Raw genomic sequence first — 22,855 nt, 5'->3', positions numbered from 1 at the left:
GTGATATAAAATATTTTCTGAAGGGTAGTTTTATTTTATTTATGGATAAAGCGTAAATTTGGAATACACTGTTGTGTGATTATTTTAAAGCCACGTTAAATTGCTTGTATTGGAGATAACAATGAGGGTTTTCCATCTTTTCAACTTAATAATAATTCATTGAATTTCATGTTACGTTGTTTCACACAAACTATAAATAATACTCCTAATAATAATAAATTACTCTTTTTTCAGGCAATATAATTTTGTCTTAAAAATTGAGAATGATGCACATAGTATTAATTAGACAATATAATTGTAAAAAAAATTAATACTAAATTAAAAATGACAATAGTCTAGCACAAACTCGGAACATCGCAATTGTGTGTGATTTTTAAGAAGAAATGACATTTATTTTTTATTTTTTTAAAATGTTGTATATTCCTATACACAAATTCCAATTGCTAGCATTTGTATAACACAGTTTAGGTCACATGACATCACACACAGTTTGGTTTGATGAAGAAGTTGGTTTACAATAACAAAGATGCTTGTTTTGTCTTGTAGAACTAGAAAGCCACCTAAACTTGATTGTGTCTTCTAGTTGAGTTCCTTGTAAAGAATCATAGTGATTTTGATACCTTTCCCAACCCCCACGTATGTCTGTTCTTCGATCATACCTTTGGTTGTGTGGGGTTAACAATTCTTGTCTCGTCCTTTACTTGTTGTCTTTTAAGTACAGTTTCACCATGCAATATGCTCGCTGATCATTTTGCCGGAGTGGCATGCTAGTAATTAATTATGCACACACATGTTGTTTTACCATGTACATATCACATATATTACATGATCCGGAGACAAGAATTGCTCTATGAGTACCTCGTCACACTCAAACGTCTCTCAAATTTATTGTATCATTATTTTTTTAGATCAGAGTATAAATTCCAAACAACGTTCTCCATAGGAGGACTACTATCTAGGGAAAAGAAAATGTCATATAAATGATTGTGGATTTTATTTTTGAATAATGAATGGGCAACTAACTAGTTTTGTTAGTGCTGCTTTTTCTTATAAATATAAAGTGCATGGTCATGATAGGAGAAATACTACTTAATTAAGCACAACTTCAATTAAAGATAAATGTATTATGTGACTAAAACATTTTTTATTTTTCATATGCGTGTGTTAGAATAGTTTTTATCTGAGACTGTGTGTAGCACTTGCTCCATTTGAGATTGTGCTAAAATAATATATGTGCAAATCTTCTTTTAATTTTTGCTCGCCAAAAAAAATAAAATCTTATCGATTTTTTATAACTGCTTTTAGTTTTTATGTGCAAAAACAATATGAACATGTATCATGTAAGCATCCCTAAAACAATGTATCATATAAGCAATAACTTTTTATTTTTTATTTTATTTTTAAAACAACCAACCTTTCATTTGTTTTTAAAAACCAAAATGATATTTAAACAACTCACTTTTAAACACATGGTGCGTCAAAAGGGTAAAACATACAAGCAGCCAAAAAACTCAAATAAACGAGAAAAACACACATAAACGAAACCGATATTAAAAAATAAGGGTTAAATAACTCGTTCAGAAAACACCAAAACAAAACCGATGGTAAAACAATCAAAGTATATCAACACCAATACAACTAATTGGATTAATCCATCATTGGTTAAACTCACACATGAAAGCTTTATGCTTAGTCTTCAATTTTTTTTTGGTAGTGACACTCACATCCTTTTGATGAAACAAGACTTGATTCATATCTTTCCAAATGCTCCAAAAGCAGGCCAACCAAATCAAGCTAGATAACAAACCGAAAAAGTCATGGACATACAACATAGTTAGTATATATCACATACCTCCTAATTAAAATATGGCAATTACGTCCTGCTCAGCAAGTAGGGGGGAAGGAACGGGAAGTTGATTAAGGGAAATAAAAAAACTCATTTTGGTCATCGAAAAAACCGCGAGTCTAAAAATAAATAAATAAATAACTTTTAGTTTTTGAGAAAAATAAACTTGGAGAACTTAGTAGTACATTCTTTACTATTTGTTTGGTTAATGAAGGAAAGCTAGAAGAAATAAAGTAACAAAAAATGAATAGAAAATAAGGTGATTATGTAGTAATATGATACAAGAGAAAATGATGATAGAAAATAAACGTGTATCTTTAAAGTCACAAAAGTAACACAAACAAATTATAAAGTTAAAAGGAAATACATTATAAACTCTAATTCTCAAATTATGAGAACATAAACGCAGCAGGAATAGTGGGTTTAAGAGTTTTTGCTCCAAATTGTTTCTCACCATATTTTGAGCATAAACACCAAGGTCCAATTAAATCAAATGCAAAAAGATAATGCATATGTCATAAACCACCAAACAAATATTTCCACTAAAGCACAAATCATGCAAATATTTATCTTTTTGAACTGAAATTTAAAATCATACTTGAATTGATTGATAAAAGTGGACATACAGAAAGCTTAAAAATTGAAAGGAATAAAAGGATTAGCAGTTGATGATTTTCATTATAATTTGGGACCATTCTTTTATTCAAAAATTGTACTAGTAATTGCTATTTCTGATGAAGTGGATAAATTAAATCCACCTTTACTGGAGATGATAATGTAAGGACTAAGTTAAATTCACTTTGTGATTGACATATTTCACTTTCTATTCTTTTATCTATTTTTCTTTCACCAATCAAACAAATAAAAAATAAGCTATGACATAAACTATCCATGTTTATTTTTCTCATGATTAAATGCATCAGAAATGTTCTCCACTTCATCATCTTGTAAACACTTGCTAAACCAATAAATTACTGTTTGCCCCTCCCAAATGGATTGGGGACCGGACCACGCTGGATTTGCAATCTAGCCCACTTCCAAATAGCCTAACTCGAGCGGTTAACCCAAACCATCACACAGACCACTTTCCATTCTGCTTCCAACGCCCCCTGAAATCATCTTCACGCCCCCTCCATTATTTGAGTCGCAATGCAATGCTACGTGGCCCACTTCATAACATCTCATTGGCTCATCCTTCCTTGATCAGCCACTTCACAATTAAACCATTACTACCTACTTTTAATGCCTTGCACAATTAATTCATGGTCTTTAATATCTTGCATATTACATTCAATATTTTTTTTTAGAAAATGCTAATAAATGTTGGGAAATGTTATCGAGTGCCCCGGGGCACCGGTTAAGAAGCAATAAATAAATAGATGAATCTCAATTGATTTATCTCAATTAATTTGAGAAATAAGTCAACAATTTAATGTAAGAAATAGGTGTATTGAATACTCTTTAAAAGACAACCATAAAAGACCCGCAATGATACACGCGCCTGATAATTCAGCAATTTATCTTCCTTCGCCCTCCGCTTTTAAAGTAATATCCATGCCACCACTTTTCTGCAGCTTAAGTTCTATGACACTTTTCCCACTTTTCTACGGTTACTACATTACAGCTCCTATTTTATTTTTGTACTACTCTTTCTTTTATATTTTTATGTCTGAATTGGGTCTTTCTTTTATATTCACGTAAAAAATTAAAATTCACAGCAAAAATAAAATTATTAAGAAATAAAAGTCCAAAATTCAAATCATGAGGAAAGGAAAGAAATGCACGCGCGTGTGCTATATATAGCCTGGTAAAGGAAAAGAAATTTGGGTTAAAATCCTCTCGCTTGAGGTATTGTTTCAAAAACCAAAAATATTAAATTTTGCATAAAAGTTGTGCAATTATTACTTTTATATTTGTCAAACTTATGTTTTCAAGGTAAAACTTTCTATAGTAGATTTCTTAATTCTCTTATGACAGTTGTTAGCATAACCATACTATTTTACTATCCAAAGTATCCCCACGTGCTCTTCAAGCTAATTGATAATTGTTTAACGAGTGCTTTCAGAGCATTCTTTAAGATCTTTAAATAGTAATTTTTTTAAAAAATTTGTGTAATCAATGCATTAAAAATTGTAATATTTAATTTTTTTATGGAATAAATTCTTCTTTTGAGACCTTTAAAGAGTGTCATGGGGGCACTCGTTAACAAGATCCTTGATAATTTGATATTCAATTAAGAGTTTGGCATCTCCCACAAATATTTTCTATACTCGTTAGTCAATTAATTCATTAACTAAAAATTGAAAAGTATAAATATGTGAACAAACTCAGAACAATCAACAATCAAGTTAATAACATAAAAAATGCAAAATTGCTACAACTTTAACAAAATCAAAAGTGACTTAAACACTCATGTATCTGGATCTTCAAGTCATGATGATTGAACATGTAATAGATCAAAACTGATTTGATCATTTAAATCAAACAAACATCCCAGCAAAATGAAAAATAAAACAATGCCACACCAACACGACGAACAGAGCAATGTTACATAACATTTAATTTATTTATTTAAATACACTATAGTTGAATTTTGATGATCTGATAAGTGAAATACTTATATGTGAACAGAGTTTGTGACAATGAAAAATTGTTAAGTGAGAATCTATTTATGTAACGTCTTTTTATCAAATTTGGTTTTATTTTTACCGGTATATAGTATAAGTGGAAGATACTTAGCTCCTTTAACAATATGATTTAAGTTCGATTCGCGATCGATGCATATGAAAGAATATATGTTAAAAGAGATCAATCTTTTAAATGTATATCAGTTATCTCGAAGAAATTAATTTATGCAGTTGCGCATAGATTGTACCTAATTTGGTTTAACATTGAAAAGAATTAGTTGTTTTCTCTTAATATATATGAAATTTTCTGTGAAAGTTATATTTAAGGATGAAGCTAGGGAGTAGAAATTTATCACATTTCACCTGAAATACCAATTAAAATTCAGTTCTAAATGCATTGATTGAGAAAATTCTGGCCATTGTAAAATTTGAGGAACAAAATTCTGAGTGGTACATACGTTATAGAGTTAAATAAGTTTTTTTTTTTAATTTCTACAAAACATATCAAATTTCGTTTTTAGTATCTTAAAATTTTCAAATATTTTTGTCACGATTTTTGATCATTTTTTTAAGTCAACTCATATGCATCCTTTACATTTTTTAATAAAATTTAGGAAGATGTTTAAAATCCTTTAATAATCTACAATGCTAATGGTCTTGTAATGGTACTTTAAGATGTTCAAAAACTTATTTAACCATAAGTTATATGAAAAATGCTAATGAGAACCCTTAATACATTTATCACAGTACAAAAGAATAAGTTTGTATTAAAAAATGTGTAATTATTGACAAAAGTAAGAACTTCTGTATTTTCAAGACAAATTTTCCTCTAATGTATTCCTTATAAAGAATGTTAATAGAACAATGTCATGAGAACTAGAGCCAGTCCAATGCATTTGTAGGTCTAAAGCAGATTTAAAATTAAGACCATTTAAGTGTGTTGGCAGATAAACATAGAAATTAAGAACATTAAATATGTAATTTTATTTGAAGCATGACATACACTAAATATGAATATTACGTTCGATCAGAGTTCGAACATTGATTTATGAGGTTGTGAGAGTCTAAGTGCTTTCGTTAGACTCAACCTAGTTCAAGAACATTTTGGAACAAAAATTTAGTTTAATCTATAATATATGTTGAAAATAAAATTTAATATAGACATTATTTACCAATTATTAAATCAAGAAATACCAAACTAATATTAATTTTTTTTTGTGATAATTAATATTGAATTCTAAGACAAATATAAATTACCTTTTTACTTAACAAAAATTTAGTTTAATTTATAATATATGTCAAAAATAACATTTAATATAGACATTATTAATCAATTATTAAACCTTGAAATAGCAAACTAATATTGAATTCTAAGACAAATATATATTACCTTTTTATTTTTATATATTTCCTTCATATTAATAAAAATATGAAGGAAAAAAGTATTTAAGATACATATAACCAATAAAATAGCTACATTTAATTGAACTACAAATATACAACTCTCCATTTAACTACCAACCGACATAGTCGTAAAAATGTTTAAAATTTGACTTAGTGGCAGTCCTTTCGGCCCGACACTTATTGGGAACATTCATCAGCAATACCAAATTTCTATATTTAAGCAGACATAATAGGGATAGCACTTGTGTAACATAATGGTATATACCATTGCCCAATTATAATGTGCCACGTGGCACACTCTTTAAAAAAATATATCAAATAAAGCATTGGTAATGTAACATTGGTAGGTGGCATACTCTAATTGACCAATGATATATACCATTGGTACCTTAATACACAAGTGGAACCCGACATAATAGTGCCCACATTTTAAAGGTGATCCATGACCTGTGATACACACAATATAATTATAAATAAATAAAAAGGTGATCCATGAGTGAGATATGTTGCTAACTTAACCTCTATAAATGAAGCTTTCTAGTTTCAACCAAAATCATCACCAGTTCACCATACTATATAGTAGTTTTTGAGATATAGGTAAATATGGGAGAAATACATAGTGAGGTAACATGGGAGCAAGAGGAGGAAGAAGAAAAAGAAGAAGCAGAAGCTCAAGTAGAAATATGGAAGTACATATTTGGTTTTGTTGAGCTAGCTGTAGTGAAATGTGCAATTGAACTTGGTATAGCTGAAGCCATTGAAAAGCACAAAAAACCCATGTCACTACTAGAGTTATCATCAACTCTAAAATGTGATTCTTCATATGTTAACCGTATCATGAGATTCCTAGTACATAGGAAAATATTTAAAACCATGAATACCAACCATGATGACTATCCTAGCTATGTTCAAACACCACTTTCTCGACGTTTGATTCGAAACGGTGAACATAGCATGGTTGCTATTCTTTTATTAGAGAGTAGTCCTGTAATGGTAGCACCTTGGCTTAGTCTAAGTGATCGTGTTTTGGTTAATGGAAATCCTTCATTTGAGAAGGTTCATGGTGAAGATGTGTGGCATTATGCTGCTTCAAATCTTGATCATAGCAATCTTATCAATGATGCTATGGCTTGTGATGCTAAAGTTGTTGTGCCTGCAATTGTTGAAGGTTGTAGTGAAGTGTTTGATGGTGTTGGATCTTTGGTGGATGTTGGTGGAGGAAATGGTACCACCATGAGCATCCTTGCTAAGGCTTTTCCTAGGATTCGAGGAATTAACTTTGATCTTCCCCATGTTATTGATGTGGCTCCAAAGTATGATGGGGTGGAACATGTGGCAGGTGACATGTTTACAAGTGTTCCCAAAGCTGATGCTGCAATTATTAAGGTAAATCATCGGTATCAAAATAATAATAGATATTTAAAGTTTATGCATGATTTTAAAAAAATATTAATTGTATTCATTTTAATAGTAAAATTATATCATTTACTAAAATATTTCATTGGAGTAGTTAAATCGAATTAAATTTACTAAATGAAAATATAATAGTAGATAAAAAATAATAAATGTTGTATTGATATTTTAAAGTGACAATTATTTTAAAAAAAATTAAAAAACCTATAAAACATTCTAGATAAATGTTGTATTGGTTGGTGGGTAAATTACCCACCATTCTTTAAAGGTAATCTAAAAAAAACCTAGTTGGATTGTGAGAGATATATTACTATTATTAGTAAAATGACAATCCTATAAAAATACACTTAAGACAATCTTTGGGTTGTTAAAAATACACTCTCGTGAAAAGATATCAATCTTTGATTTTATTTTAACTTTTAGTTTAATTGAGTGACCACCTTAGAATTTTGTATTGTAGTTGTCTTTTAGGCCAACTCGTCTGCAATAAATCAGACTTAATTTGATATATAGAGCATGAGATTTGTTTGAGTCTCCAAACAAACTATTTTAGTTTAAAAGAATAGGTTGAATCAAAATGGAGGATGAATTGATGTCAAGTATAAATCGTCTCGATTAAAGTAGGTTTAAGGGTAAGACCACCAATGAAATCGTTTTAGGCCTTTAAAAATATAAAATTTTGCGTGATAAAAAGAGTTCATAGTCTAAAATTTATATATTTTTTTTAAACAGAAAATATTTGCAATATTAATTGTTTTTCTTAATGTTACTTGTTAATTTTTTTAGTAAAATTTTGATATTGTCATCAAGTCTGTAATTTATTTTTTTGGGTCTAGTAGTCTAGTGGCTGGAGTTCACACAATTAAATGTGGAAAAGTGAGGTGTCCGAGGTTCGAACTCTGACTCCTGCAAAAATTATGTAATGTCCCTACCAATTGAGTTAAGTTGATGGGGACCAAGTCCGCAATCTTTAATATCAACTGATTTTTTTTTTAAATAAGATTGATTTGGCTTATTTAATATATGATTTTGCATTATAAACATGAAAAAATAACACTTAAATCAAAATTGTCAATTTTATTGAAGTATTATTACGAACTTTAATAATACTTATATTAAAATTTGCACCAGGCCTACATATGTAATAAATATTGTTAATTTCTTTATCAATAAAGGGAACCAATATACCAACTAATTGAAGTGTATGATGTAGTTTGATTAAAAAAATATGTGATTTGGTGATGATTTGATTGAATTATATATCAATTGAAATGCAGTGGGTTTTGCATGATTGGGGGGATGAAGAGTGCATCCAAATCTTAAAGAACTGTAGAGAAGCAATTCCAAAAGAAAATGGAAAAGTTATTATTGTGGAAGCAGTGATTGAAGAAGGAGAAGGAAAACACAACAAGTATAAAGACGTAGGGTTAATGTTAGACATGGTGATGATGGCACACACAAACATTGGCAAAGAAAGGACACTCAAAGAATGGGAATATGTGATCAAAATGGCTGGATTCAAAGCACTCATTGTGAAATCTATCAATGCTGTTCAGAGTGTAATCGTGGCCTCCTGTTAAGATTATGACAACAAACACTGAAAACAATAAATAACATGATCTTTGCATGTAATTCCTCCGTTTTTAAATATAAGTAAAATTGATTTTTTAGGTTGATTTATTTAATGATATATGTGGTCCATATTATTAACCAGATACATTATTGAATGAATGAATCTAAAATAATTATTTTGCTTATATTTAGAAACGGACGGTGTATTTGTCATCAAGATGCATTATTGTCATAAAAATAAAAAACATTTGTGTCGGTTGTCATGATTGTTATGTACTTTGTTGTATTTGTATTAGCGTGTGTGTGTGAGAGTGAAATGCATTAAAAATGTGATACATGCCACGGCCCACGAGTCTCTCAACCTAATTTATACTATATTTCGATGATTGACTGTGTCGTCCATATTTGGTATAAACGATAAAACTCTCATCTATTTTTCCTAAATATATTCAAATAATTTAATTGATTGTGTAGAATAATTTTTTAAAAAACTTAAGTTAAGTTTTGTATTATGGTATACAAAACTGTAAATCGAAATAGTTAAAAAAAGATTTCCAGTTTTTAACCAGGTTAAAGTGCATATTTCTTCAAGAGCGTGTGCTACTGCCTACTATTTCGTTCTCAATAATTAGATTGGATGATACTAATAAACAAATATGGATCAGGTGAAAAATCATCTTTCTATTGTCTGCCAATTTGATAATGTGGCGTGTTTTGCATGTTAATAAAAAGTTTAGTTGATATTCCTAAAACAATGTTTTGTTGATATGGACAAACTAAACAATAATTGTTTCTTTTTCTTTCCCAAAAAAATTAATTGTTTTTCAATCATATTTAAATATAATTATAATACAGTAATCTTTTAAAAAAGAATAATATACAATTATGTTTATTGGAAACTTTAATGAGTTGTTGCACAAAGTTTTAAAAAAAAAAATTATACAATCAATATTATAAGCAAAATTTAACATTTTAAGTTTATTTAATAAATAATACATGTGGCATATATTAAATACCATATATATCATTTATTTAATAAGTCCAAGACGTCAATTTTTGCTTATATTAATTACCAGAAAGTCCCTTAAAAATAATAATGACTAGAGGGTGTATTATATATAGTCAATGAAGATTGATTCGGTTGATAAATAATTGACTTAATTATATTTTTGTTGCCGACTTGAAGATCTCTTTAATAGATAATATGTAGTATATTTATAAACATTTTAAGTCTTAAAATTTGTCCTAACCCTAGTGCCTCTCGGAACTCAACTCATCTAAATTTGTGTTTACTAAAAAAGATAATATCTTATATACCAATTAAAAAAGTTACAATAGTGGTGAATTGTTTTGGAAATTATGTATCTTTCCTGTCTAATCAACTTTCAAGAATAGATTGTCTCCATTCTCTCCATTTTTTTTATGTTTGTGACATTTTCACATCAAACATGACATAAATAGAGAAAAATACATTTTCGTAAAAGGTTTGCCCAAATTTAAACGATTTTTCAACTACTTTTATCATGGACCGTCTACTAGGTGGTCTATTATATGGACCATAGTTTAAAACCGTTAGATCAAAACATGTTAATATATTTTATTGTGGAGTATAATATCAAATTTTCAGCAGTTCCTCTCTCTCCCTCAGTCTTCACCTTCTACTCTCCCTTTTATTCTTCTATTTTTACTTCGATATGTGTATGTTTGTTGATGATGTTTTTTCAAGTTCCAATTGCTCAAAGTGGGATAATTGGAGTTTGGTTGGGTGATGGCGGTCTATCTCTTATTTAGGGCAGCCAATTAAAGTACCAGGTTGGTAATTAATAGCCCAAATATGTTTCATGCTCCCATCACAACGTATGTTACTGCAAAAGGAGAAAAACTTGTCCTACTTAAATTGTTAAATAGACCAAATCTTAATTTGCAAGCAGAACATATTCGAGTCTTATGATAAATTAAGGGTTAAAAATTTGGAGCCAGATTAAGATCAGGGATAATTCATTCCAACCCATCCTTTTCTCACTCAACTAATCGCTCCGCCCTTGTATGTAGTAATTTGAAAAAACATTTATATTTTGAGAGAATTTTTAGTCAAAAGAATGCTTATATATAGAGACAGAGAAAATATAATATTCACTTTTTGAAAATCTCTAAAAAAATATCAAGGAATGTTAGGGATACTTTTTTTTTTTTTTTTGAATAGCAAATTTATTCTTGACAAGAAAATGCAAGACACATTAAATCTCGCGGTAAAGAAGAAACAATACAAATAAGATGCTGCATATATACAGAACACCTATGCACCCCACAAAACCCTAAGATTGATACCGGTATTGAGGCCGACATATACATGCGAAAAAACGATGTATGACTCACCATTTTTAGTGGAATCAATTTCTAAAATGTGAAACCACCATGATTTAAGCCAATAAAAAGGTGAATGGTAGAGAGTGTTGCTAACACTACTAAAAAATATTGGCTTAAATATGCAATTTGTCCCTGTAATTTGGACGCGTTTTGATTTTCGTCCTTGTAAAAAAGGTCCCTGGTCCCACTATTCAATTGAAGTGGCATGGTTTTGGCCACGTGGCAGTTGCTGACTGTGCAACTTTTGCCACGTGGCATGCCACATAATTAATTTTTGTTTATTTTTTCAAAATTCTAAAAATTCATTTTTTAAATTAAAAAAATCCGAAAATAAATATAAAAATCATAAAAAAAACTGAAAATTATTTTTTTCTTCAAAATTCAGAAAATAAAATTAAAAATCATAAAAAAAATCTGAAAATTAAATTTTCGATTTTTAGTTAAAAAAATATTTTTTCAAAATTATGAAAATTCATTTTCTTTAAATTTAAAAAATCAGAAAATAAATTTTAAAATCATAAAAAAATAAAATAAAAACTGAAAATTAAATTTTCGAAAACTCTTTTTTTTTTTAATTCTGAAAATTAAATTATATTTTCAAAAGTTATAAATTTTGAGATTATATAATTTTAAATTTTATTTTTCAAAAATTTATTTCTAGATTTTAAAAACACTAATTTCCAATTTTTTTCTTCATATTTCAAATAAAAAAAATTGGAATTTTTTTATGATTTTTTAATTATAAAAAATAATTTTCAGAGTTAAAAAAAATAAATAAATTTTTAATGACGTGGACTGCCACGTGGCAAAAGTTGCACAGTCAGCAACTGCCACGTGGCCAAAGCGATCCCATGTCAGCAAAAAAGTGGGGTCAAAGACCTTTTTAAAACAACAAAAATTTTGTAGGGATGTTTTTAAATTTTTTTTTTTACAAGAACGAAAATCAAAACGCATCCAAATTACAGGTGCGGAATTACATATTTAAGCCTTTATAAAAATGTGGTAAGAATTTTGAAGAAAAAAAAAAACGTGATAAGAATTTTGCTTTTGGGTCCATGTATGAAATTTTTGCTCAGTGTTGAAAATCCAATTTATCTCTGATCAATCAATTCAAATTGAACATCACCTATACTTTTTGATAATTTTCGATCCTGTCTTATTCCAGTGCCAAACTGGATATTATTCAGCAGTGCTATCTCTTGCTCTTTCAAATTCATCTCCGAAACCTGACCGAGACTAGAGCAAACAAACAACAATTACTTTGATAAAAACAAACAATTATTAGAAAAGATAATGCAAAAATGCGAGATGCAAATTAAATATCTCACAGAATCATTCCCTGGCGAACAATTTCGATATTGACGTATAATAGCGCGAGAATAATTTCTATGTACCAGCAGAGCAAAAAAAAAAACTTGCATTCAATCGAATCATGGCATAAATGTAGTAAAAAAAATCATGACATAAATATTCGCAGAGATACTTTAAGAACTAACCCCAAAAACTAACCCAAAAAAATGGTATCATTAAGTGATTTGTTGGACGCATGAATATTAAAGTTTATCGATGTATAAAAATAAGGCTTATGTGATTCATTAGTCCCTTAAATAATTTCATGTTTTCATTTTGGTCTCACAATTAATAAAACGTACGTTTTAGTCCCTCACTTTTTTCTCCGTTTGCCAAATAAACCTCATCGTCAAAACAATTGGTTTTCCGTTAGTATGAGTCCATGTGGCAAATGCATAAGCTTGAAAGAAAAAAAAAAAAAACTTGAAAAGGGAAATCTATACGCATCGCAAACTTGAAAACAAAAATTAAACAAACTGGAATTGCAAACTTGAATACAAAAATTAAACCAACAAATCCATAATCTGGAAATATGAACAAAAACAAATGTGAATAAACTGGAATTAAAACTTGAAGTTACATAAATTGAAACATTCAAACCTATCGTATGAAAAATGGGTATGAATCCACTTCCTTTGAGTTAGAATCAAAGATATAAGAAAAAGGAATTAGATTTCTTTGAGATTTAACACTCCCTGTGTCAATCGAACTCAATTAAGAACAAACCAAGAATAAGAAAATACATAAAAAGAAGGGGGAAAAAAAAGATGGAAACGAAGAAGAAAGGAAAGCATAGGGAGATAAACTCAATTGGATTTTGTGTTGCTGTGTTGTGGTGAGTGGAAAGAAGAAATAGATCCAAAAAAAAAATTTAGTTTTAATTTATTTTTCTGTTTTTTTTTTTTTTTTTGGATTGGAATGAAGTTTTTTATGAATTTATGAACATGATTGATGAAGAAGATGAAGTTACATGGACTCATACTAACGGAAAATCAATTGTTTTGACGGATGAGATTTATTTGACAAACGAAGAAAAAAATGAGGGACTAAAACATACGTTTTATTAATTATGGGACCAAAATGAAAACTTAAAATTATTTAAAGGACCAATGGATCAAATAAGCCTAAAAATAAAATCCTAATAACACGCCCTTCTCCATTCCTAATATTGATCCTAGAGCCTCTCATGTAAGTTACTATAATATTGGTCTTAAAAATATTGGGTGGGTTTGACCAGATTTTCTGGGTTGACCCAACCCATGAACACCCTACATGTAACCCCAAAGAAAATATGAAAGATCTCATAATGCTTTTAAGCTCTGTTTGGATTGATAGAAATGAATGTAAATTAAATATAATGGAATGGAGTAGAAGGAGCGGAATCGAGTAGATATTGGATATTTTATGATGACATAATAATGCTTCATTCCATTGTTTGAAAAGTGGACGGAACAAAATAAATTATAATCCTTTAATTCAATTTTCACCCTTATAAAAAAAGAAACAAGATTATATAGAAATAAAGCATGTTATCTTATATTAAAATAAGAGAAAATATAATGAATTTAATAAATAAATTTATATACCTGCGTAATTAGTAATACTTATAATAAAATAGTAGTATTTTTTTCTTAATGTAATAAAATAGTAGAAGTTGTAATAAAAAAATCAAAAATAGTAGCAGTTGAATATAAGAAAGCTAAAATAGTCTCTCTTTTTTCTTTATCAAAAGACAGTCATCTCAGCACAAGGAAGGTGTAGACACAAAGCCTGAAATTAATCATGCTCATTTAAATTGATGCCAAAGCATGTTCGTGAACGGAACACACTGAATATATGATACTATTATTCAAACAATCTACGGAATTGAAATATTCATTTGAATCCCTGAACCTATCTCATACTACTATTCAAACAATCTATGGTTGATACAAACATCATCCCGATTTAAAACACGAAGCAATTTCACGTCATGCATTTGAGAATAGAAGGATAGAGGGGTTATGTTTTAATTGTGAAGCTCCATATCATTACATACTTATACTCCCATTGAAGTATTGGATGAAATGGAATGGTTCCATTATGTTCCATTTCATTCCATTCATTACTTACCACTTCATTCCATTCTATTCCTTCACCAATCCAAACATAACCTTAGAAACGTAATTTAAAAAAACCACGACACAAACATTACCATTTTGAAAGTCTAAAACTAATTTTATAATCAAATTGAATGAATGCAGAATGGACAGTCCTGTCACACAAATTTAAACAAAGCACAATAGCTGAATTGGACTTGACAGTTAGCACCAAAATAATGTAAAAATGGAAAAATTGACATTTGATTGTATGATACCGCATTGTACATTCAATACCTCATCACATGTTGGAAAAATGGTATACAATAGCAATTGCTTTTATACTCACCTGCAATGATGTATATCTCTCACTCTTCTAAATTTGGTAAACTTGTGTCTCTACCTCAAGTATAAATTGCATAGAAAGTAGATGGTCCTCAATTTCTTTCATAAAACAAAATGTATGCCTCACAGCGAAGAACTTCATCAAGGGAAACTTGACGCACATACGCATCACTCGCGTGATACCATGTGGAACTCTCATTTTCTTTATTATCAACCTTCTCTCTGTTCCTCTGGCCCCCTCTCACATAAGCAACATAGTGACCCCCTCTCATGGTTCCCGAGTGCTCCACAACACCAACCAACTGGTATTTATACTCCTCTTCATTAATACACCTTTTTAAACAGAAATTGGGAGTGAATCACATGCCAGTGGACCAATACAAATGTATAAAGAAAAGAGGTAAAATCTAAAAAAAGTAAAATTTAAGGTAAAAACTGAATTCAGAAATCCAAATTGTACACAGTGGTTTTCAATCATTTCCAAAATTGTTCTGAATTTCAGAAGATTAAACTAAAATAAACTAATAATTTTTAACATTTGAAAATAAAAACAAATTAGAGAAGATGATTGGGTAAATATGTAAAATGAAGAAAACTTGATAGAAGTAGATGCATTAGGCAATTATAAGTTGTTAAAACTTCAAACAAGAACACTAGCAAGTAACGAAGTACCTGGGATCCATATATGGTCTAAGATCCATTGTTTCTCTGAAGTTGACATGACCATTTAATTTACTTAAGCGACCACGTGCATCTTGGCTGAATCTCTTCAGATGAATGGTCAAGACAGGTGGAGCTCTATAAATGAGGACCCTCTTAGTTGCATCCCTATTCACTCTAATGCTTTCTAGGCCGGTCTCTTTGCCACTGCATTCTTCTGAGTCATTGTCATCATTATTTAACATTGGAGCATCTTGTTGGACGTTTCCGGTAATAGAAGAATCAACAGCTGAATTATCACAGCTTTCTTCATTGTTGGGTTGATGTAAACTTGAAGACTGTAATTCACAATTACGCAGCTCATCTTTTTGACCGTTTTCAAGCTCTGTGCCATGTTGAACATGTGAAACTGAACTTTCTATATTCTTGTCATTTTCAATATCTTCATTTCCTGTACTACTGACTTTAAAAGAACACGCTTTAGATGCATGCCACGATTCATCATGACTACCACTCGCATTTCCATCAGATAGGGTTTTTTCCTGCTCTTTTGCTTTCTTCTTCTGACGTTGGAGGATTTTTGAACAGTTCTCACAATGCCAAGCATTTTCATCTGAAAGAAGCTCGGGCTTTATAAAATGTGCCAAACAACTCTCTACAGAGACTGGAGAATCTGTATCATCTACTTCATCTGGATCAGATTCACTGATGTTTCTTATGATAATGCCAGCTTCCACATCACCAGACGAAGAAGGCCTGGGAGCAGGCCCAGCAACAACTTCAGGCTCATTAAATAAGCCACCAAAGGCATCAAACTCTGATTCTTCTGGACCACCACCCAAAACAGACGAGGAGTCCCCGCCATCTATTCCAGTGATGTCTCCGGCTGAGGAACTTTCTTCTTTGTATGGAAGTAACAGCACTTCTGAATTTTGAACTTGTAAAGGAACCTCATCTTCCCGCTCATTTGATGAAGAAAAATCAGGCCTTTGGTTTTGATCCTCCTTAAGGAAACAAACAGGACCACTGGTTTCACAGCTACCTTGTTCAGGGAATGCAGTCAAACGTTCATCCTTGTTCTCAGAGTCTTGTACCTCCAGTGCATCTTCCTTCTGGGATATGGAAGCATATTCATCTATCGTTGTTTCGGCTTCCACATAATCCAACCATGGAAAATCATCTGATGAATCTGAGGTTTTGTTTGCAACACTGTCAAGCCCTTGCATTTGTTGAGATTCTCCAACAGTAACCAAATTTGGTGGAGATAAGTCCTCTTCATTGGTTTCAGCTTCCACAAAATCCAACCATGCAAAAGCATCTGATGAATCTGACGTTTTAGTTGCAACACTGTCAAACCCTTGAATTTGTTGAGACTCTACAACGGTAACCAAATTTGATGGAGATAAGTCCTCTTTATTGGCCTCACTGCTTATTTCTTCAGAACCCAATACCGTAGAAACACCAGAAGAAGCCACCAATTCTCCAGCAACTGATGTGACAGACTGATCAGGGCAAGACGATTCATGGCTGGATGATTGGCTTGGTACATTTTGAGTAGGTAACGGATCATCATCCCTGTTAACTTTGGCCTCGCTGCTTATTTCTTCAGAACCTAATACCGTAGAAACACCAGAAGAAATCACCAATTCCCCAGCACCTGATGTGACAGACTGATCAAGGCAGGATGATTGGCTTGGTATATTTTGAACGGGTAGCGGATCAACATCCCTGTTAACTTTGACTCGAGATTTTGCTCCTTTTTTTGGTGGAGGTTTAGTCTTTCTGGTTCTGGGTGCTGGTTGAGCCTTCCGAGGCGGAGGTTTCTTGGTTGGAACAGGGAGGGAAAGATCTAAAAAAGGCTCATACACTGTTGAGGAATGCCCACATTCATTGCAACATACAGTACTAGATATCTGCCCCCCAAATAAAGCATCAACTAATGTTTTGGAAGAGGTCCCATCTCTCTTGAGAGAACCATTCTGCTTCCTACCAGCCAGTTCTTCAGTACTCAAACCATCCAGTAAACAACGAAGCAATTCATGACTGTCATGTTGCTGATATCCTCGGAATTGAGGAGACTTAGAACATACACAACCAAAAAAGGATCTTGGATTGATAATGTTTTTGAATCCTGATTCTGGGTTTGTTTCAGTGAACAACTTCTTCAACGAACTAATAAGTGGCCCAACAAAAGCATCAACCCTTAGGAAATTGTCCCGCAATTTATTCATAGCAAGCAGATTTTGCATGATTGAATTAAAAAAACAAGTATTCCCAAGATTAACCATGCCTCGAACCACATAACCACCTTGTCCATATGAACCGCTTGTGGACAGAGATCCTAACTTAATTTCTGAAGTGACACTGCCATCCCCAATGGAAACATCCTCAACATCTACTAAAGTTTTTCCTGACGATCGTCCTTTTAACAATTTCACAACATCAGATATAACATGACTTGCTTCATCGGTTTCAAGCTTATCAACTTGAATAAGCATATTGCAACGAAAACACCAACACAGTTGAGGTTTTTCAATATTAACCACTAACGGGTGCCGAGCTTTCTTTGAATGCACAATTGCATGACAATTAGGGGTTATAGGTAGCCCCACACCTCCACAGTTGTATTGACCACACTCCAAACAAACCCATATAGACTTTGAATCGGATTTTGAGTCTGCACCTCCTTTCTTCTTCCCATGTTTACCTTTTCCTTTACCGCCCCTCCTATCAGCCGCACCTTCCCTGCAGCCTTCACACCTTATGGGTGCAGAAGACTCAACCTTACCAGACAATATATCTAATTGAATACCTTTAACAAGATGAGGACAAGGATTTGTCTCTTTTGCAACTGAAACCTCCTCACCAACAGACTCAGTAGTTGGCGGGTTACATGATTCTGTAACAATTTTGGGCGACGAATCGATAATAACCGCCTTCTCCTTAACTGAACTTCGACCCCTCTTTTTTATTTTCTTCGCCATTGTTCCTATAATCAAAAACAAATCAATGAACTATGCCAGCATACACAAACAAGAAATCAGATATACATCCCACTTACATTAAATAACAACATGTGTTGCTTGTTATACACACCCAACCAGAAGAAAGCAGAAAAGAACAAAAAAAAAAAAAAAAAAAAAAAAACGGCGATGGTTAAAAAACCATAGAAATGATTATACCTGCAACTCAGGAGAGGCAAGATAAAATTTCAACACAAGGGAAAGGGTCTTCAAACATCTTATGACATGTACAAAAACCCTTCAGGATAGCTTATGAAAACGGTTCTACTTGATTTTATATTGTGTTATAGAAGAGGTTATTCGAAAGAGCTTATGCTATTAGGTGCAAAATAAGTTGTTTAACCAAATAGGGAAATAAAGAGAGTAAGTTTTGAAAGCAAATGCAATTGAATTTGTCATCACTAATAAACAGAATCAGGTTGACAGTGGGATTGAAAATCAATCAATACAAATTAGAAACAAATATGAATTAAAGTTAATTAATTTACTATCTAATGAAGCGAAGCAATAAACGGTGGATAAAAGCGAGTGTAATGCAACAGAATGAGATCGATAAGTGAAACCCAGAAAATAAGGAAACGAAGGAAGAGATGAATTAATAGATAAATAAAGAAACAATAGGATAAGTAATTACTAAATTTATCATAAAATGAGTAAGTAAGTGAATTGATACCTTTGTTTTTGAGTGAATTGAAAATCAGAGAAAGGGAAAATTGAAAGATGCGGCGGATGGTGGTGGATGAGCTCTCTCCCTCTCTCGGGTGGAGAGAGAGACGTGCAAGGTTGGTTTGTGTTACCAGTCCAGTCGGGTCACACTGCCCGATCCAATCTTCTTAGCACTGTTAATATACCCTAATTAAATTAATTACCTTCACTTTCTTCGCAATCCACTACTAATTACTACTACTTACAAACTTGGTGTAAAGCAAATCAATGTGTAGTTTTTTGTTTTTTTAAGAATAATATGTCTAACTATTTTTAGAAGTTTTTTATTTATTTAGATTTAAAATAAGATATGATTAAAAATAACATTATTTTATTTAAAATATTTTTAGAAATTGTTGTTAATTTGCTTCTTATTTTAAAGATTTAGATATGTTTTTAAATTGTAATCGAATAAAATTCAAAGACTTCTTCATTTAATATATACTCCCTCCGTTTCTATATATAACTCCTTTTTGTTTTTTCACATTTCTTAAGAAAAATTGTTAATATAATTAATGTGTCTATTTTGTGTGTTAATATTATCATATTATCTTTTGTTTGTATGTGTATTAAATTTGACTTCTCATATTTCAAAATAAGTTAGTAGTACTCCCTCTGTCCTTAATTATAAGACCCTTTTGTTAAAATCACGGGAATTAAGAAAGTGAATATTTGTATTAAAGTTGTTTGTAATCACTATTGTATTTACAATTTTATCTTTAAGAGAGAGAGTTAGTTTATGTTTTCCATATGCTACTTATTGCTGATTGAAGAAAAAGATGTATAATAAATAGGGGCATGTATGTAAAGAAATAATTAATGTAGTTGGAAATAACAAAGGGGTCTTATAAAAAGGGACAACAAATATTCTCAAAAGGGTCTTATAATTAGGGACGGAGGGAGTATTACTTAGGGGTATGTTTAGAAAAAAAAAACATAAATGCATTAGTAATTTGAAAATGTGTTTATATTTAGGGACAAATTTTTAGTCAAATGAGTGGTTATATATATATATATATATATATATGAGAGATGAGAGGATTAAATCCTAGCCATTGATTAATCTTTAATATGAGAATTAATTTTTATAACAGCACCGTAATATTCATCCTTTCCCTATTTCCTTTCTTCTTTAAAAAAAAAAAAAAAAAAAAAAAAAAAAAAACCTCTCCTGCTGCATCTTGTCTCTGTTGCGGTTGTTATTCCTTTCAATTGATTGCAATTACAAACATGGAACCATGTTAAAAAAGTTATTTTCCATTAGCAACTTATGTTGTGTTTGTGTTTGTTTATTCCCTCAGTGATTCTCTGTTCTTGCCAAAAGACATTGAAAAAGTTGTTTTTCCCCAAAAATAAAATGCTAATATCATGTCAACTCAACTCAACTCAATAATAAAATGTGACCCAACAATTATTTGCTTCAACAAGAAGAATATTTATTCATTCTGGAGATAAAAACATGAAGCAAAAGCAAGCCTAAGAGAATTTACAAAAAAAAAAAAAAAAAAAAAAGAGCTTGAAGATACAGGATCCAATTGCAGTGCATCTTCGGTGAAAACCAATTCAATTATTACACAAAGGCAGACAACATATAAGAATGGAAGGTCACATGAGCAATAGAGGTTATGAAGGTGCATCAACCTTTCGAATTCCTCTGAACCAACAATGGAGACATGGAGGAAAGTAAGATTTTGATTATGGGTGTCTCTGCGTGACTTAGTTTTGCAAAAAATTACAGATATTGTGTTGTGAAGATTTAGATGATACCAGATCTAAGGTGTTCACAGGATGAGATTAAAACATGGAACAATTTCTAGAAAAATGGAACAAACAAGAGAAACCCAAGCGTGCAGCTAGTTAGAGAAGATGAAAGACCAGCATGTGCCTTTTTTAATATATAAACCGTTGATATTAATTCAATTCAATCCAATGGCTAGCATTTAATCCTCTCATCTCTCATTTTAAGAGTCCTCTCATTTGATATGCCCTATATATATATATATATATATATATATATATATATAGAGAGAGAGAGAGAGAGAGAGAGAGTATCTCCTATGGTTTTCAGTGAATGATAGTTATGCGTGGGTCTTAGGGTGAGTCTACTTCATAGTTTTAAAATTTATTCCTTTTTTTTTTTGGCTTAATTACACTTTTGGTCCTCATGTTTTGGCCTACTCACGAAACTGGTCCTGCTCTTTTAAAACAGAACAAAACGGTCCTTCAATTATCATTTTTGTTGCATTTTTCGTCCTACCTCCTATTTTCAAACTCCAGAAACGCAGAGAAATGACAGTTTTAGGCGGTTTTAGACCTACCCCTATGCTCAACCATGAAATCAGCAAGGAATAAACCATCTGGGCGCAAGGAATCTATTCTATTTAGCACACTAACAAAAAAAACCCTAATTTGAAACATATCGTAGAAATTAGGTTTTTTTTTGTTAGTGTGTTGAATAAAATGGATTCTTTGTACCCACATGCTTTATTCATTGTTTATTTCATGGTTGAGCATAGGGGGTAGGTCTAAAACTGTCATTTCTCTGCGTTTTTGGAGAATAAAATGGGGGGTAGGACGAAAAATGCAACAAAAATGATAATTGAAGGACCGTTTTGTTATGTTTTAAAAGGGCAGAACCAGTTTCGTAAGCAGACCAAAACACGAGGACCAAAAGTGTAATTAAGCCTTTTTTTCGATAGAAGTTTCAAATTTTATTCTCGGAATATTAACTTCACATATATGATTGGTAAGTTCTTGATGTTTCTACAAAAAAAAAACCACTCTTCTTCTTAAAAAAAAAGTCCACTCTTCAAATATAGAAATAAAAAAATTTAGAAGTTGCATCTTTATGGTAACCTTGAAACAAACACTTCCTATCTTTTTTTTTTTTTAAGGAACAAACACTTCCTATCTGTTATAGATATTTCATTTTTAGTGGTGTGCGTTGTTGGGGAGTTCGGGGGACCGTCCACATCGAGGCTAGAACAACTATACAAGTAAGATAAACGTCACACTCTTATCCAAAACCTAAAGGCAATGGATCCTCTTACTTATAAGGTATTCAACATTTACTATTTTATCCGATGTGAGACATATAACTCACACTTGCAAACCAACATGCGTAAAAAAAAAATGTAACTAGACATTAATTTCTTAAATGTGTTTGAGCTATGTTGCTTTGTAAAAGAAAGACTAACTCTTTTTTTCCTTTTGAGGCAATGAAATATAAAGTCAAGCATTACATAATTGTCAACTGACACACATTGTCTTCCCTCAAAGTTTGAATGGAAAATGGGTTCAAGGCCTTTTAGTTTTGTTGAGATTTGGCTTCAAATTTGTGGTTTGGAAGAACAGAGAAATCGTGACACGAATTTGATATCGTGACACGATTTTGTGATGCCGTGAGCTGGTTTGCAGGGTGTCAAATCGTGACACGATTTTGTGGAATCGTGACACGATTTTCAA

General features: G+C 31.3%; 2 protein-coding genes across 2 annotated transcripts; one reads left to right on the top strand and one right to left on the bottom strand.

Annotated features, from left to right (window-relative positions):
- Positions 1–6,297: 6,297 nt before the first annotated feature.
- LOC11435670 (acetylserotonin O-methyltransferase) lies at positions 6,298–9,204 on the top strand. Its single transcript, XM_003601570.4, has 2 exons — positions 6,298–7,263; positions 8,568–9,204. Exons 1-2 carry the CDS (start codon positions 6,481–6,483, stop codon positions 8,868–8,870), a joined length of 1,086 nt encoding a protein of 361 aa, XP_003601618.1. The 5' UTR covers positions 6,298–6,480; the 3' UTR covers positions 8,871–9,204.
- A 5,571-nt stretch (positions 9,205–14,775) lies between these two features.
- LOC11435669 (ubiquitin carboxyl-terminal hydrolase 2) lies at positions 14,776–19,522 on the bottom strand. Its single transcript, XM_003601568.4, has 3 exons — positions 19,359–19,522; positions 15,675–18,651; positions 14,776–15,335 (listed from the first exon to the last, which is right to left on the bottom strand). The coding sequence occupies exons 2-3, from the start codon at positions 18,644–18,646 to the stop codon at positions 15,095–15,097; spliced, it is 3,213 nt and encodes a 1,070-aa protein (XP_003601616.1). The 5' UTR covers positions 18,647–18,651; positions 19,359–19,522; the 3' UTR covers positions 14,776–15,094.
- Between the last annotated feature and the right edge of the window lie 3,333 nt (positions 19,523–22,855).

Source organism: Medicago truncatula, chromosome 3 (genome assembly GCF_003473485.1).
Source record: "Medicago truncatula cultivar Jemalong A17 chromosome 3, MtrunA17r5.0-ANR, whole genome shotgun sequence".
Classification (NCBI taxonomy): Eukaryota; Viridiplantae; Streptophyta; class Magnoliopsida; order Fabales; family Fabaceae; genus Medicago; species Medicago truncatula.
The sequence above is the reverse complement of the archived record's forward strand: the minus strand, read 5'-3'. Positions and strand labels throughout refer to the sequence as shown.